This window comes from Lynx canadensis, chromosome C2, assembly GCF_007474595.2.
Source record: "Lynx canadensis isolate LIC74 chromosome C2, mLynCan4.pri.v2, whole genome shotgun sequence".
NCBI classification, from domain to species: domain Eukaryota; kingdom Metazoa; phylum Chordata; class Mammalia; order Carnivora; family Felidae; genus Lynx; species Lynx canadensis.
The window spans coordinates 80411657-80425793 of NC_044311.2; the positions used below are offsets into that span (position 1 = coordinate 80411657).

A 14137-nucleotide genomic window follows, 5' to 3' on the forward strand; every position below is an offset into this window, starting at 1 on the left:
TGGGAACAGAAGGAAGGAAATAATAAGGATAAGAGTAGAAGCCAATAAAAATAAAAATTAGAGAAAATTAATGAAGCAGAGTTCTCTGAAAAGTTCAATAAAATTTTAGGGTGTCTGGGTGGTTCAGTTGGTTGAGTGTCCAACTCTTGATTTTGGCTCAGGTCATGATCTCACGGTTTGTGGGATCAAGCCCCACATTGGGCTTTGTGCTGACAGCATGGAGCCTGCTCGGGATTCTCTCCTCCCTCTCTCTCTGTACCTCCTCTGCTCACATGCATGCTTGCTGTCTCTCTCCCTTTCTCAAAATAAATAAATGTTAACATGTTTTTAAAAAGTTCAATAAAATTGAGAAACTTATAGCAAGGCTGACAAAAAAAAAGAAGATACAGATTACCAATATCAGAAATGAAATGGGATATCCCTACAGACCCTGCAAACTACAAAATAATAAGTACACAAAAATAATAAGTGATTACAGCTAAAAATTCTACACATATACATTTGCCAACTGAGATGAAATGGCCCAATTCCTCAAAACACTCAAATGACCGCAACTCACTCAACATGAAATAGATAATTTGAATAGCCCTATAACAATTAGGAAACTGAATTTGTAATTAAAGCCTCCGAAAAAAGAAATCTCTAGGCCCAGATGGTTTCACTGGAGAATTCTATGAAATGCTTAGAGATGAATGAACACCAATTTACATAATCTTCTTCAGAAAATAGAAGAGGAAATAGCAATTCCCAGTGCATTCTATGAAGCCAGTATTAATCTGATACTAAATCCAGACAAAGACATTCAAAAATAAAACTACAAACCAATATCTCTCATGAATATAAATCCAAAAATTCTTATGAAAATGTTAGCAAATAGAATTCAGCAATACATACAAACAATTATTTACCATAACCAAGAGGGTTTAGTCTAGAGATGGAAGACTGGTTCAATGTTAGGAAATTAATCAGTGTAATATGCCTTATTAACTGGCTAAAGAAGAAAAATTACATGATCAGGTCAATTAATGCTGCTAGAGCATTTGATGAAATTTAACACACCCATTTATGATAAAAGCTCTTAGAAAAATAATAGAGGGGAACTTTTTCAATTTGATAAAGAATATCTACATAAAACCTGTAATTAACATGCTAGTGGAAAAAGACCAGTGCTTTCTTCTTGAGATTGTGAAGAAGGCAAAAGAGTACACTCTCACTACAAGTATTCAACATAGTACTGGGAGATCTAGCCTATACAATAAGGCAAGAAAAGGAAATAAAAGACACACAGATCAGAAAGGAAGAAAGAAAAACTGTCCCTAATTGTAGATAGCATGACAATTTTTGTAGAAAACTCTAAGAAATCTACAAAAAAATTCCCAGAATTAATAAATTACTTTAAGACAGTTTCAGGATACAGGATCAACGTATGAAAATCAGTTATATTTCTAGAAGCTAGCATTAAAGAATTGAAAACAAATTAAAAATAAAACATTTATGATCAAGAAAAAATCCATAAATGTCAATCTAATACAATATATATGGGACTTGCATGCTGAAAGCTACCAAATACTGATGAAAGAAATCAAAGAAGATATAAATAAATGGAGACATACTATATTCATAGATTGGAAGACAATATAGTAAAGATATCAATTCTCCAATATTTGACATATAGATTTAACATAATTCCTTTCAAAATCTCAGCAAGATTTTTTGCAAGCATAGACAATATTATTTTAAAATTTGTATGGGAACACAAAGGAGTTAGAATAGCTTAAACAGTTCTGAAAAAGAAGAATAAAATGCCACTCACTGGCAGTTCCTATTTTCTATTGCGTGACTTTAGCCCCTGGTCATAGCTGATAGGATAAAGAGGAGTTAATCAGAGTGCCTGGGTGGCTCAGTTGGTTAAGTGTCTGACTTCCACTCAGTTCATGATCTCGAAGTTCATGGGTTCGAGCCCCGCATTGGGCTCTGTGCTGACAGCTCAGAACCTGGAACCTGCTTTGGATCCATTCATTCTCATTCTCTGTCTCTCTCTCTGCCCCCCGCCCCCCACCCCCCCGCACTCTGCCCCTCCCCCTGCTTGCGCTCTGTCTCTCTCAAAAATAAACATAAAAAAAAAAAAAAAAAAAGAGGAGCTAATCCATTAACTGGCCTGTGACCCAAAAAGACAGCTCAAAGGTATGATTTGGACTAAAAGAATTCCTGATCTTGAGGATTTAAAGTGGGGGAAACAGCTATAGAGGCTAGTTGGCTGTGAAAGTAGATCTGGAAGTTCATGTACAGTCAGGATGAAGGAAACAAAGTTCATGGGCAAGGTGGAATTAAAGAGGAGCAAACACTGGTAGGAAGCAGAGGGAGCCTGACGGTCAAGAGGAAGAAGATGCCATGTGTGGAGAGACATAGAAATCGTGATAGAGACAGCCTCTGAGGGAGTAGTTTTCATTCCTTGTGGTTTTCCAGCTTTCATAAAGCCCAACTGTGCAATAGTTCCTGCTCTTGGATTTCTGTGGGATTCCTCAGAGTATTTATCTCTTCTTTTTGGGTTTGCCTGATCTGGGCTGTGTCTCCCGTACCCAAGGAGCTGAACTAACATAGTTCAGTAAACAGACAGCTCTTCCATTAAAATATGACAACAACAACAAGAACAACAACAACAACAAAACAAAAAACAAAATAAACAAAAACGAAAACAAAAAAGCAGTGGAGGTGGCAAGAAGTGAACATTTGTTGTATCTTGTCCCACTGTTTTTTCCTCTCTGCTGCCTTCTCAAAATTAGGCCTTGTTCTCCTGCCAGCTTCTTTGGCTTCTGATCAAGTGAATACCCCAAAGTCAATTCAGGGGAGGAGAGAGCTCCTCAGGGGGTGGGCCTCCTGTTAGCCCCTGGTGTGCTGTGGGGGACTTGAGCTATTCAATAGCAATTCAGTTCTTTTGTGGAAAAGAGAGAAGGATGGGGTGTGCCCAGAGTCTTGTCTTTTGTGTAGCTTTTCAAATATCCTCTTACTGGTAGTACTGTGACACGGAGAACAAAGTTGCCTGGCTGTGTAGGAAAAATAAGTGTGAGAAGCAGCTAGATGGGAAGTTATGGCCTGGGCTGGGGGTCCAAAGAGCTGGATTCTGGTCTTGCCTCTGTCACTTAGTACTAGATGCATGTCACTTTACTGGGGCTTGGTTTCTCCATCTGTGAAGTGGAGAATAACAACCACTTAATATGAAAAACATCCGTAAATCGCAAAGAAATTGTGGTGGTTCTAGCATGTGATATGGCTTCTGCTTATATCTCCCTCCACTAGCCTCCTTGTTCCCTTTGCTTGGTCATGCCTGCTTCCTTGCTGTTTTATGAAACATGATGGATCCCACCTCAAGGTCTTTGTACTAGCTGTTCACTTTATCTAGATACTATTCCCACAGATATTCCCATCTCCCTTTTATCTAGATCTCTATATTTATGTGCCCATATCCTTTGTTGGTGTGCCTTCCTCTATAGAATGCAAGAATGGGAGGAACAGGAACTTAGCTCACCACTATACCCTTAGAGCCTGGAGCATAATAATGGCTCAATAAATATTTGTCAGGTCATTAGGGGGGATTATTTCTGGACTGGATACCTGGTATTGTTTCTGTAAAGAAACACCTTCCTTATGCCACACGGAAGAAAATTGATTCGAAATCAATGACTTTGAGCACAATCCTTAGTGCCTGCCCTTGTGACTCCTTACTTGGGTTCATATCTGAATTTGCTATTGGTTACTCTGTCCAGGAATCCTAAATGAGTGTAACATGACTCCTGCAGTTGACATACTCATAGGTTTCCTGTTGGGTCTTTGATTCTACTATTCCTGGTCCTTATCTTCTAAGGTCTCCCATGGCAGCTGTCTACAAAGGGAACTTCATATAAAATGCTTAGTCTGTATTTTAAGTAAGTCAGGGTAACTTAACTATAATTTCCAATATAATGAAGTATACCCAGCTGTGTCAGACAAGCAAACGGGCAAATAGACAAAAACTTGTGTTATATATATGGAATTAATGACTACTTTATTAAGTTTTAGGAAATTGAAATGGAAAGATTTTGTATATTTGAAAACTGTAATAGTTTTGAGGAGCTGTCTTTGAGTGGATTTACTTCTAACCACCTTTCATGAATTTATTTGTTAATTCAATCAATGTTGCAAAAATGTTTAAAGGGAATTTAAAAGAATTCTTCTTCACTGTTGTTTTATCCTCCTTCCCCTTCTCTTCCTCCTTCTTTTTCATCATCACCACCACCATCATCACCTTTGTATTAATAGCTAATAACAGTTGAGTACTTTATTTTCTTTATTTTTATTTTTATTTATTTTGAGACAGCGTACAAGTGGGAGAGGGGCAGAGAGAGGGAGAGAGAGAGAGAATCCCAAGCAGGCTTTGCATCATCAGAGCAGTGCCTAACACAGGGCTTGATTCCACGAACTGTGAAATCATGACCTGAGCTGAAATCAAGGGTCGGGTGCTTAACTGACTGAGCCACCAAGGCACAACTTAGTATTTTACATGTGCTTTGTATTTTACTAAGTGCTCTATAGTACTATTTAAAAAAAAAAATTAACGTTTATTCATTTTTGAGAGACAGAGCAGAGTGCAAGCAGGGGAGTGGCAGAGAGAGAGGGAGACACAGAATTTGCAGCAGGCTCCAGGCTCTGAACTATCAGCACAGACCCGGATGCAGGGCTTGAACCCACAGACTGTGAGATCATGACCTGAGCTGAAGTTGGCCGCTTAACCGACTGAGTCACCCAGGCACCCCTATAGTACTATTTTTAAAATTCACAACAATACTATGAGGTATAGATGTATTATTATTATTTTCATTTTAGAGATGTGGAAAATGAGTCTTAGAAAAGATAAGTAACTTTTGTAAGATTGCACAGCTAGTGAGGGGCAGAATGACATCTCTAACTCCTAGCCTGTGTGATAGGAAGCCCAGTGCTGCTCAGGAATCTAGCACTTAAAATTTAAGAGGAAATTAAGACCCAGTTGTGGTTAAAATGAGTCTTAAGCTCACAGAAGTATTGACAGAACTCCTGGTCAAGCGCAGTTTGCCTTCAGGAAAGGGGTATAAAAACCGGAATTAACATTCACAAAGCAATTTCTCTGTGCGAGGACCTGGTTGGGACTGTGACATAATACAATGATGCTCTCTTATCTAAGTTATCTTGGTTGAGAGACCAAGAAGCAGAAGTTCATCTCTGGAGGTTAAAGAATTTTGATAAACTGAGGGAGGGTGTGATTAATTATTTGGGCAGGACAAGCATGCCTTAGAAATACTTTGAGGCATTCCAGTCTGAAATGTTGGGTAAATCTGCAAATCTTCCAGCACCGCCTACAAATTCTTCGAGTATAGGCTCAAAACGGTTCCACCTCAGTGCCTGGGAATTCGTAGGTCTGATTCAAATTCCTAGATCAGCTCCTGAAAATGTCTTGGTCTTTCAAAACCTTGGTTCTGCATCTGGACAGCTTTTAAAAGGAGAGATGCCTGGAATTCATCTCCACAATCCTGAGTCAGAATCTTCGTGGGTGCTATCCTCCCTTTTTATGGTAATTCTGTTTTCATGATTTCCATTTACATACTGTGCAAACACATGTCTTCCAACAAGTCATTCTGTACATGTCTCCGTGCGTGTTTGCACATGCTGTTCCCTCTGTCTAAAATTAATTAATCTGCCTTCTTCATCAAGCCGTCTCCTGATCATCCTTTAAAAGCTTCGAGAAACACACTTTATCCAGAGCCTTGCCTCACTTCCTAGGTGGCTTTAAATGCCTTTCAGTAGAGCAGAGTGGTTAATCAAAAACATTGGCTCTAGAGACAGGCACCTCAGTTTGAATTCCAATTCCAGAACTGGGAAAGTTATGTAACCTTTTTATGTTTTCATTCCTCATCTGTAAAATGGGGATAATGATACTACCTTCTTCACAAGATTACTGTGAGCATAAAAAAAGTAACTTAGATGAGATACATATATCAAAAACTCATACAAAGTAAGCATTAAATCAATGTTAGACATTAGCTGGGATTTCCATGGCACTGTATACAAATTTCCATGTTATTGTTTATCACTCTATACCATAATACTTGATTTATTTATATTCTCCTACATTAAATTATAATCTCTTAAGGATAGGGATAATTTTAGAGGGCTTTATAGTCTGAGAACCTACATAATGTCTTTAATATAGTAGAATTGGCCCTTGAACAACAAAGGGGTTAAAGGGTTACAGAGCCCCCAATATTTTTAATTGTAATCAAATTCAATTCAATTTTGAATTGTAGTCAAATTCCTTGTGTAGCTCTCAACTCCCCAAACTTTTACTAAGAGCCTACTGTTGACTAGAAACCCTACCAGTAACACAGTCAATTAACACCTATTTTGTATATATATTAAGTACTTTATTCTTACAATAAAATAAGCTAGAGAAAAGAAAATGTTATAAGAAAATCAAAACACATTTACAGTACTGTATTATATTTACAAAAAAAATCTGCATATATGTGGACCTACACAGTTCAAACCTATGTTGTTCAAGGGTCAATTTTATAGACACTCAGCAATGTTAATTGATTAAATGAAGAGATTTCATTGCCTTGCTAATGAATGGTGGTTTGGTAAAGAAGAGAGCTCAAGGGTTTAAGGTGAAGCATACCTTGGATGAATCCTGACTGTGTTTTTTTGGAACAAGTTAACTTCCTGTATTAGTCAGCTTGGGATGTTATAGCAAAATACCCATAGACTGGGTGGCTTAAACAACAGTTCTCTCACAGTTCTGGAGGCTGGGAAGTCTAAGATCAAAATGCCTACCTACAGGTTTGGTTCTCAGCGAGGGCTCTCTTCCTGGCTTGCCTTCTCATTGCATCCTCACATCCTGGAGAGAAGAAGTTCTTCTGTCACTTCCTCTTCTTATAAGGGAACTAATCTCATCATGGGCTCTCCATCCCTATGACCTTATCAAACCCTAATCCCCTCCCAATGGCCCCACCTCTTAGTACCTTCATTTTGGGTGTTAGGGCTTCCACATATGCATTTTGAGGGCAAACAAAGTCATTTATCCTTCCCCAAGCCTCAGTTTCCTCACCTGTATTTATCAGGATTGTTTGATGAAGATTAAAAGGGGTGTGTAATATTTAGCCCAGTACCTGATTCAGAGAAGACCACAATAGATGAGTGCTTTTTATTTTAACCTAAGAAAAATATGTGGCAGAATTATTCTTATGTGCATATAGATCTAAGAAGCTTCAGAATTGGCATATGTATACATATACATACACACACGTGTATGTATATATATGCATATATACATATACATATATGTGTATACACATATACATACATATATGTATGTATGTGTGTGTGTGTGTGTATATATATATATATATATATATATACATGTCCATATACACATACACACATGTGTATAATTTCCTAACTAAAACTTCTTGTTTATTGTTTTATTATATTTTTTTAGAACTCAAAGACTCCTTTGTTTCCTGGGGCAGGGGGAAAGACCATTGTTTTTCCTTTGATGAAGTAGAACCATATGAAGCCCCAAGAGTGGATTTGTCTTACTTCAGGAAAAATTAGTCTTTGTAGATACATGAATGGATGTTTCCAGATCCATCCTGTCTATGTTTTATGGGGGCACTTGGTCTGTCCTACACTGGCATACATTAAAAAGTATTGAAAAAAGTAATACTCCTGAAAACTCTTTTTGTGTGTTTGTTCCAAAAAATCATTCATGCTTTGCAACTTGTGATTTTCAACACTGAGAGTTTACACCAAATAGCAGGAAATGAAGTGTTCATGGAAGAACATTCTTCAAGAGCATCAAATAGATAGATGTCAGGGGTTCCTTTTCCTCAACCCTGTGGGCAGTGGGCTGGGAATCTGGAGACCTGAGTCTGTAAACTTGTGTTAAAATGGTAAAATCTCATCACAACTTTGGGTGCCATATTAGCTCTTCTCTACATGGTTCACCTTACATCTTAAAGAATTGTGTATTCCTTAAGAGCAGAATATTCTTCTCAGTATTCCCAGTAGCTAGCACAGACCTTGGTACATACCAGGCTCCATGGGGGTAGGGGGAGAAAAACTGAACCACAGGAAGTCAAATCAGGGGATCTGAGAACAGAGAAGATTTGTGGACATTGGGTTTTTATTAGAATACTGTGTTTACTTGGAGGGTCCCCTATTTTAAACAAATTGGAGAGGCCCCAGGAAAGAATAACCAAATTATTGAAAGAATTTAATGTGGATTATTTAGCTAAAGGTTTTTTAAGACTTCACTTAACTCAGGGGGAGGGAAATTGCTTTGCTTCAATGCCATGCATTTTTCATCTGTTTGTGTTTGAAGAGCAAACCCAAACTGGATTCTCTTCAGGGCCTGGAACCCAGTGGGTGCTCAGGGAATATGTTTGGAATGAATGATTCAGTGTTTCCCTCCTGGTTGCCGATTTCTGGCCGGCCAAGAAACTGCCTTCTTCTTTCAAGGGCTGGGCTATGCTAAGCGGCTTGAGGGACACATGAAGGAAGGTTGATTTGTAAACCAGGTATAGTCACTCTATTCAGTATTAGAGAAGATGTTTCTACTGAATGGAGTCTGTGTGTGTGTGTGTGTGTGTGTGTGTGTGTGTGTGTGTGTGAGTGTAGTGGAAGAATGTTCGAAAAAATCTTTTTGGAGGAAAATTCTTTCTAATTCACAAATTGATTTGACACAGCTTTGAGAGAGCAGCCGAAAGTGTTGTTAGGTGTAGGGCAGGGGCCGCTGGGAAGGCATCTGGAATGGTTTGAATAACTGGGAGGGGGCCCTGGAAACTTGTTCTGACGGGTCGCCTGTCATTGTTAGTTCGCTGTTGCCCTCTGCTGGCAAAACTGTTGTCATCCCGGGAAACCACAAATCTCATGGAGTTTTGAAATTCCCTTTTACATTGGGGTGTCCAGGACCTTCTTCATCAAGCAGGGACATGACACAGTGCTGAGGAACAGCAGTGGCAAAGCCTCTGCCAGGAGAGTCTGGCTCACACAACTAAGATGATAGATTGTATGGTTTTAGTTTTTCAAGCTCTGCTCACTTGCCAAGTTCTCTCTCAGCTCTGTGTTGGGCATAGTGAAGGGACACAGACAGGACTGAAACAACTCTCTACATTGGAGGGTCTCTCATCAAATGTGGGGCATGATGAGGACATTCTGGGGTTAGAAATCACTGTAATATGGAGAAGATTGTGACTTGAACCACAGCGGAGGTACTGATGATAGAAAGCTTATATGTATTTAATGAAAAGAAAGAGGACATCTACTTGGCAGGGTGTGGGGTGGAGATTGGTAAGGGTGAGTCTCCATGAAATAGCGTTTAAACTGGGAGTTTGAAGGATGGGTGAGATTTATTATTTTTAAAAATCTCTCTTTATCACAAAAGTAGAATATGTTCATCATAAAAAGAAATTAAGCTCTGACTAATAAAAGCATGGAAAGAAATGAAAGTCATCTGAAATCCCAGCACTCAGAAATAATCAGTGTTACCATTTTGATCTATGTATTTGTTGTTGTTGCAAAGTTGGAAGTACACTGAAGGTGACGTTTTGTATCCAGCTCTTTCTGACTTTTATGGCACAAACATTTTCCCACTGTTACTGATTAGTTTTTAAAACTGTGCTACTTTATGGGGGAGTATTTCAGTGTGTAAACGTGAGGATAGGATTCCCAAACAGCGTGAGCCAAGGCATATGGCTTGCACAGCGCAAGGATTGTTCATTCTTTACTAATTGATGTCAGAAATATATTTTGGATGCATACAACCTTTGGAGACAAAATGCAAAGAACTGATTCTGTATTTGTGGAATTTATAGTATAGGAGAGGAGACAGACATTAATTAGGTTATCATAGAAATAACTGTAAAAGTGCATCTGGGATAAGTACTATGAAGGAGAAATACATAGTATTATGAAAGTGTACATTAGAAAGAACAGAAGTAGTTACAGAGGTCTGGGTAAGTTTGCCTCAGTAAGGGGTAATTGAACTCAGCCCTAGAGCAGTTAGGGAAATAACATCAGGTGGGAGCAACATATGCAAAGGTCCCCTTAGTAGCAGTGGACATGGTGAATACAAGAAACTGAAAGATCAAGAAGAGTGAGTGGAGAGACTTGGCCTGTGATGGGGTTGAATAGGTAGATAGGGCCTGACTGTGGACAGCCTCTTAGATCAGATGAAGAACTTCTATCATTTCTTGTGAGAGCTCTGGGAGACTGTTGAAATGTTTGCAGCCAAAGTGAAGACGTGAAGGCCAATCTGTTTTTTTTTCCCCAAAAGATCTGCCTCACTACAGTATGGTGGAGAGGTTAGGAGGGAACTGGAGCAGTTCCCTCCAGTAGGTAAACTGGGTCTAGGTGGCTAGTAGCCTAAACCTAGTGAGAGGGTGATCGCAGTAGTCTAAGCAGGAGATGAGGGGGGACCGCATCAGGTTGGTGAAAGTTCAGATGGAGGTAAGTAGGTGGTTTTCGGAGATTTTTTGGGGAGTCAAATGTTTAGGACCTGGCATGTGAGCTGAGGAAAAGGTGGAGTCCAGAATGACTCCCTCCGAAGTCTCCAGCTTGCATAAACGGGTGGAAGCAGGGTTCTTCTCCCAGATAAGGAACACTGCAAGAGGATGAGGTTTGAAAGGCATGGCGATGCGTGTTTTCTCAGGGGAAAGGTTTCCCAGAGACAGCAGCCCCAGGGTGGTATATATCATCACATCAGCTCCTTCCAGAAGTTGGTTTTACTGTATTCTCATACCACACTGAAGGGTCCTCTATTTGGAGGTGGATGGTACTGGGGAGAAAGCCAATACCATGGCTGGGTTTCATGTCTCTACCTTGTCTTTAGGATAAGGGTAATAACTTCTGGTCCAGAGGGTTGCTCTGAGGTTCATAGGACCGTCAGTATCCAAGGACTTTGTAAGTCTCCACAATATGCTATTGCTACTTCTACCCCTATATTTGTTGTGGATATTGTTGCCAACCCAAGTTCAATTATGTTAATGTCAGGAATATGAAATTCAATGTTTTTTCCATGAGTTATTTGGGAAAAAAAGGTGTGATTGAAGTCTAAATAAATACATATACCACCCAGGAGCTAGAGATGTGGCCCCAAACTATTTATAACCCCATGTGTTTACTTGAATTCAGACTTTCCCGACATGTAAATTATGCAGAATCTGTGTCACAGCAGAGCACTCTGTGTTCCTAAAAAGAATTCTCTTTTTTCCCAAATCCTTTACCTTTTAAAATAAATCTCATTATGGAGTGCTGACATTTTCAGCAAAACCATTCAACCAAAAGCTGTAGTTTTTTTAGACTAAAACCAAGTCTGGTTTATTAGGCAGCAGCTTTTAACTTACTGCTAAGTAGATGCAAGCTATTTAGAGAAATTTATGTAGATATCTGATAAGACATTTCAGAGTCCCCCGGTCTCTTTCTGACTAAGATTTAGAGTATAAAACAGATGATCTAGAATTCTTTCCTTCTCTCAGTGGAACAGGGGTTGAGTATGGCTGTGTTGTTGGGGTGGATGGAAACCATAGAACCAGGGTTTATTTATTAGAGAGAGAGAGAGAGAGAGAGAGAGAGAGAGAGAGAGAATATGAATACGAGTTGGGGAGGGGCGGAGAGAGGGGAACAGAGGCTACAAAAAGCACTCTGTGCTGACAGCAGAAAGCCCAATGCAGGGCTTGAACTCACAAACTGTGAGATCATGACCTGAGCTGAAGTTGGAAGCTTAACTGACTGAACCACCAGGTGCCCCAGTAGAACCACGATTTAAACCACATCTCTCAGACTCTACACCACTGACTCTAGTATCATATTTTAGTTGACTGACTTCAGATGTGACTTTCTTCAAAGGGTTGTGGGGGATGTAAAGCTAATACTTATACCACATAATGGCCGCCATGATCAATGCTCTTACCCTTCTTGTTTTTCCTTCATCATCTTTTCTGTCTTTTCTTCTCTTTCAAACTTTTTTTTCCTCTCTTTCACACATCCACCTTTTCCTTGCAGTGACTTAACTCCTGACTCGTCTTGCCTGTGTTTAGATTATGCTATACTGAGGAATGGAATATATTTGGGCTGCCCAAAATTCCCTAGACACTTAAGGCCCCTGCCAGTGATAATAACCGCTGATTTATAGAGCACTGATTGAGAGTTGTTTCCCTTAATCCTCTCCACAAACTCAGGAGATGAGTGCTAGTATTGTCTCCATTTCACAGATAAGGAACGTGAGTCAAAAGCATGTGAAGTGTCCTATCTTACAGAGTAAGTAAGTGATAGAGCTGGCAACTTTCATACTGGCCCTCATCCAGCCCAGCAACCTCCAAAAGTTTTGATTGGCACTCATTTATTCACCAGAAAGATATTTATTTAGTGTGGGCTATTTGACAGGAGCTGGATAGAGTGAGTAGCCCAATGGCCATGGTCTCTGCCTTTGTGGAACATACACACATACATGATACTGAGCTCACCTTGACTGACATTGTCCAACCCTCTGTATTTTCATGTCTATTCTGATCGTCAATGTCCACATGGTACTTACTTCTAAACATTTTTATCTCATTCCTTCTTACAAAAAGCAATAGGTCCACAAAAGAAGAAGGACCAGGATGCTTTGAGAGAGCATGATAAAGGGCCAAGTTGATATAGGACCTTAAGAAATCCTCCTTGAATGAGGCATTTGAACCATGATTTGGACAGTGAGGGTTCTTAGCCTGCTATGAGATAATGTTGGGCAATGGCCTGACCATACAAGGACTTGTAGTTCCATTTACGTGAGTTGGGTTTGCTCCTAGGATCAAAAAGATGCTATTTAACAAACAGGGGAATGATGTCATTCTGTTTGTATTAAAAAAAAAAATAGCACTGTGTTTGCTGTGTGAGAATGGATGGGAGTGGACTACCTAGTCTATCTTTACATTAGATTGATTCTGTGTAGTGAGAATTCAGGTATGAACCAATCACAGATCATCCTTTTCAGTCTCTTGGGGAAAACAAAACATGTACTGAAATAATTCTAATACAAGTCATGAGTGCTATAGTAGATAGACAGCAAAAGTGCTGTGGGTGAGGGCATTTATAGACCATGCTCACTTTCTTCTAGCCAGACACCACTGTTCAGATCTCTTCTTGTTTTCTCTGTTGGAGATTCTGTTAGACTTAGAATTTTCTATGCATGCCCTAAAAGGCTCTCAAGTCCAAAGCAAATCAATTTGGTGAAAACTTATCTAGTGTCTACTTTGTCGTTGGCCCACTTCACTTGATTGGCTGTATTTCTACCACAAGGATATGATAGGATGAGTAGGTGTTGTGTTGGCTTGGAGGTCAGTGCACCTTTGTGTAAGTCTCCATTTTTTTTTCTCCACTCAGCAATGCAACTTTTGGAGATTAGCATAACCTAGTGTGTAGTGAATAAAGTTTGTGGTAAGAATTGAGTTAGAAAAATTGATGTTTTGGTGTCCTTGGAGGAAGATAAAGGTTTTCTGATGAACAGGGAAGATGTGAAGGAACATGAATCAGGTGACTGCCAACATGATACCATCTTGTCATTCCCCCCATGGATCCCTTCATGGGTAATCATCTCTGAACTCTGTGGCTGTAGAACATTTGTTTGTTTGTTTGTTAGCAATCTTCCATCTTCCCCTCTCCCTTGGTCATGGGGCTGGACTGAAAGAGAGAGAGAGAAAGAAGGAGAGAGGAAGGATAGTTATTCCTCAGCACCTCTTCTGAGGTGATCAAACCTCCCTGTCTTCTGTGTTAGTAGAGATGTTTCAATGAGTACTGTTATCTTTAACTTGAAAAGACCGTGCCATTAACTTTTATTCTCTGTGATGATTCCCACAGGATAGATCATTGGAACAATGAGAAGGAGAGGATTTTGCTGGTCACAGACAAGACTCTCTTGATCTGCAAATACGACTTCATCATGCTCAGCTGTGTGCAGTTGCAGCGGATTCCCCTGAGCGCTGTCTATCGCATCTGCCTGGGCAAGTTTGTCTTCCCTGGGATGTCACTGGACAAGTGAGTGTGGTGTCTTAGACTTGGAAAATGGTGCAGTGGAGGGCATGCCATGCAGGGA

General features: G+C 39.7%; 1 protein-coding gene across 1 annotated transcript in view; it reads left to right on the plus strand.

Annotated features, from left to right (window-relative positions):
- Positions 1 to 14137, plus strand: part of TPRG1 (tumor protein p63 regulated 1) — a 140849-nt gene that overhangs the window by 52183 nt on the left and 74529 nt on the right. Inside the window, exon 4 of the mRNA XM_030330508.2 lies at positions 13903 to 14079. Within this exon, the coding sequence (XP_030186368.1) occupies positions 13903 to 14079 (177 nt within the window). The remainder of the gene's footprint in view (positions 1 to 13902; positions 14080 to 14137) is intronic.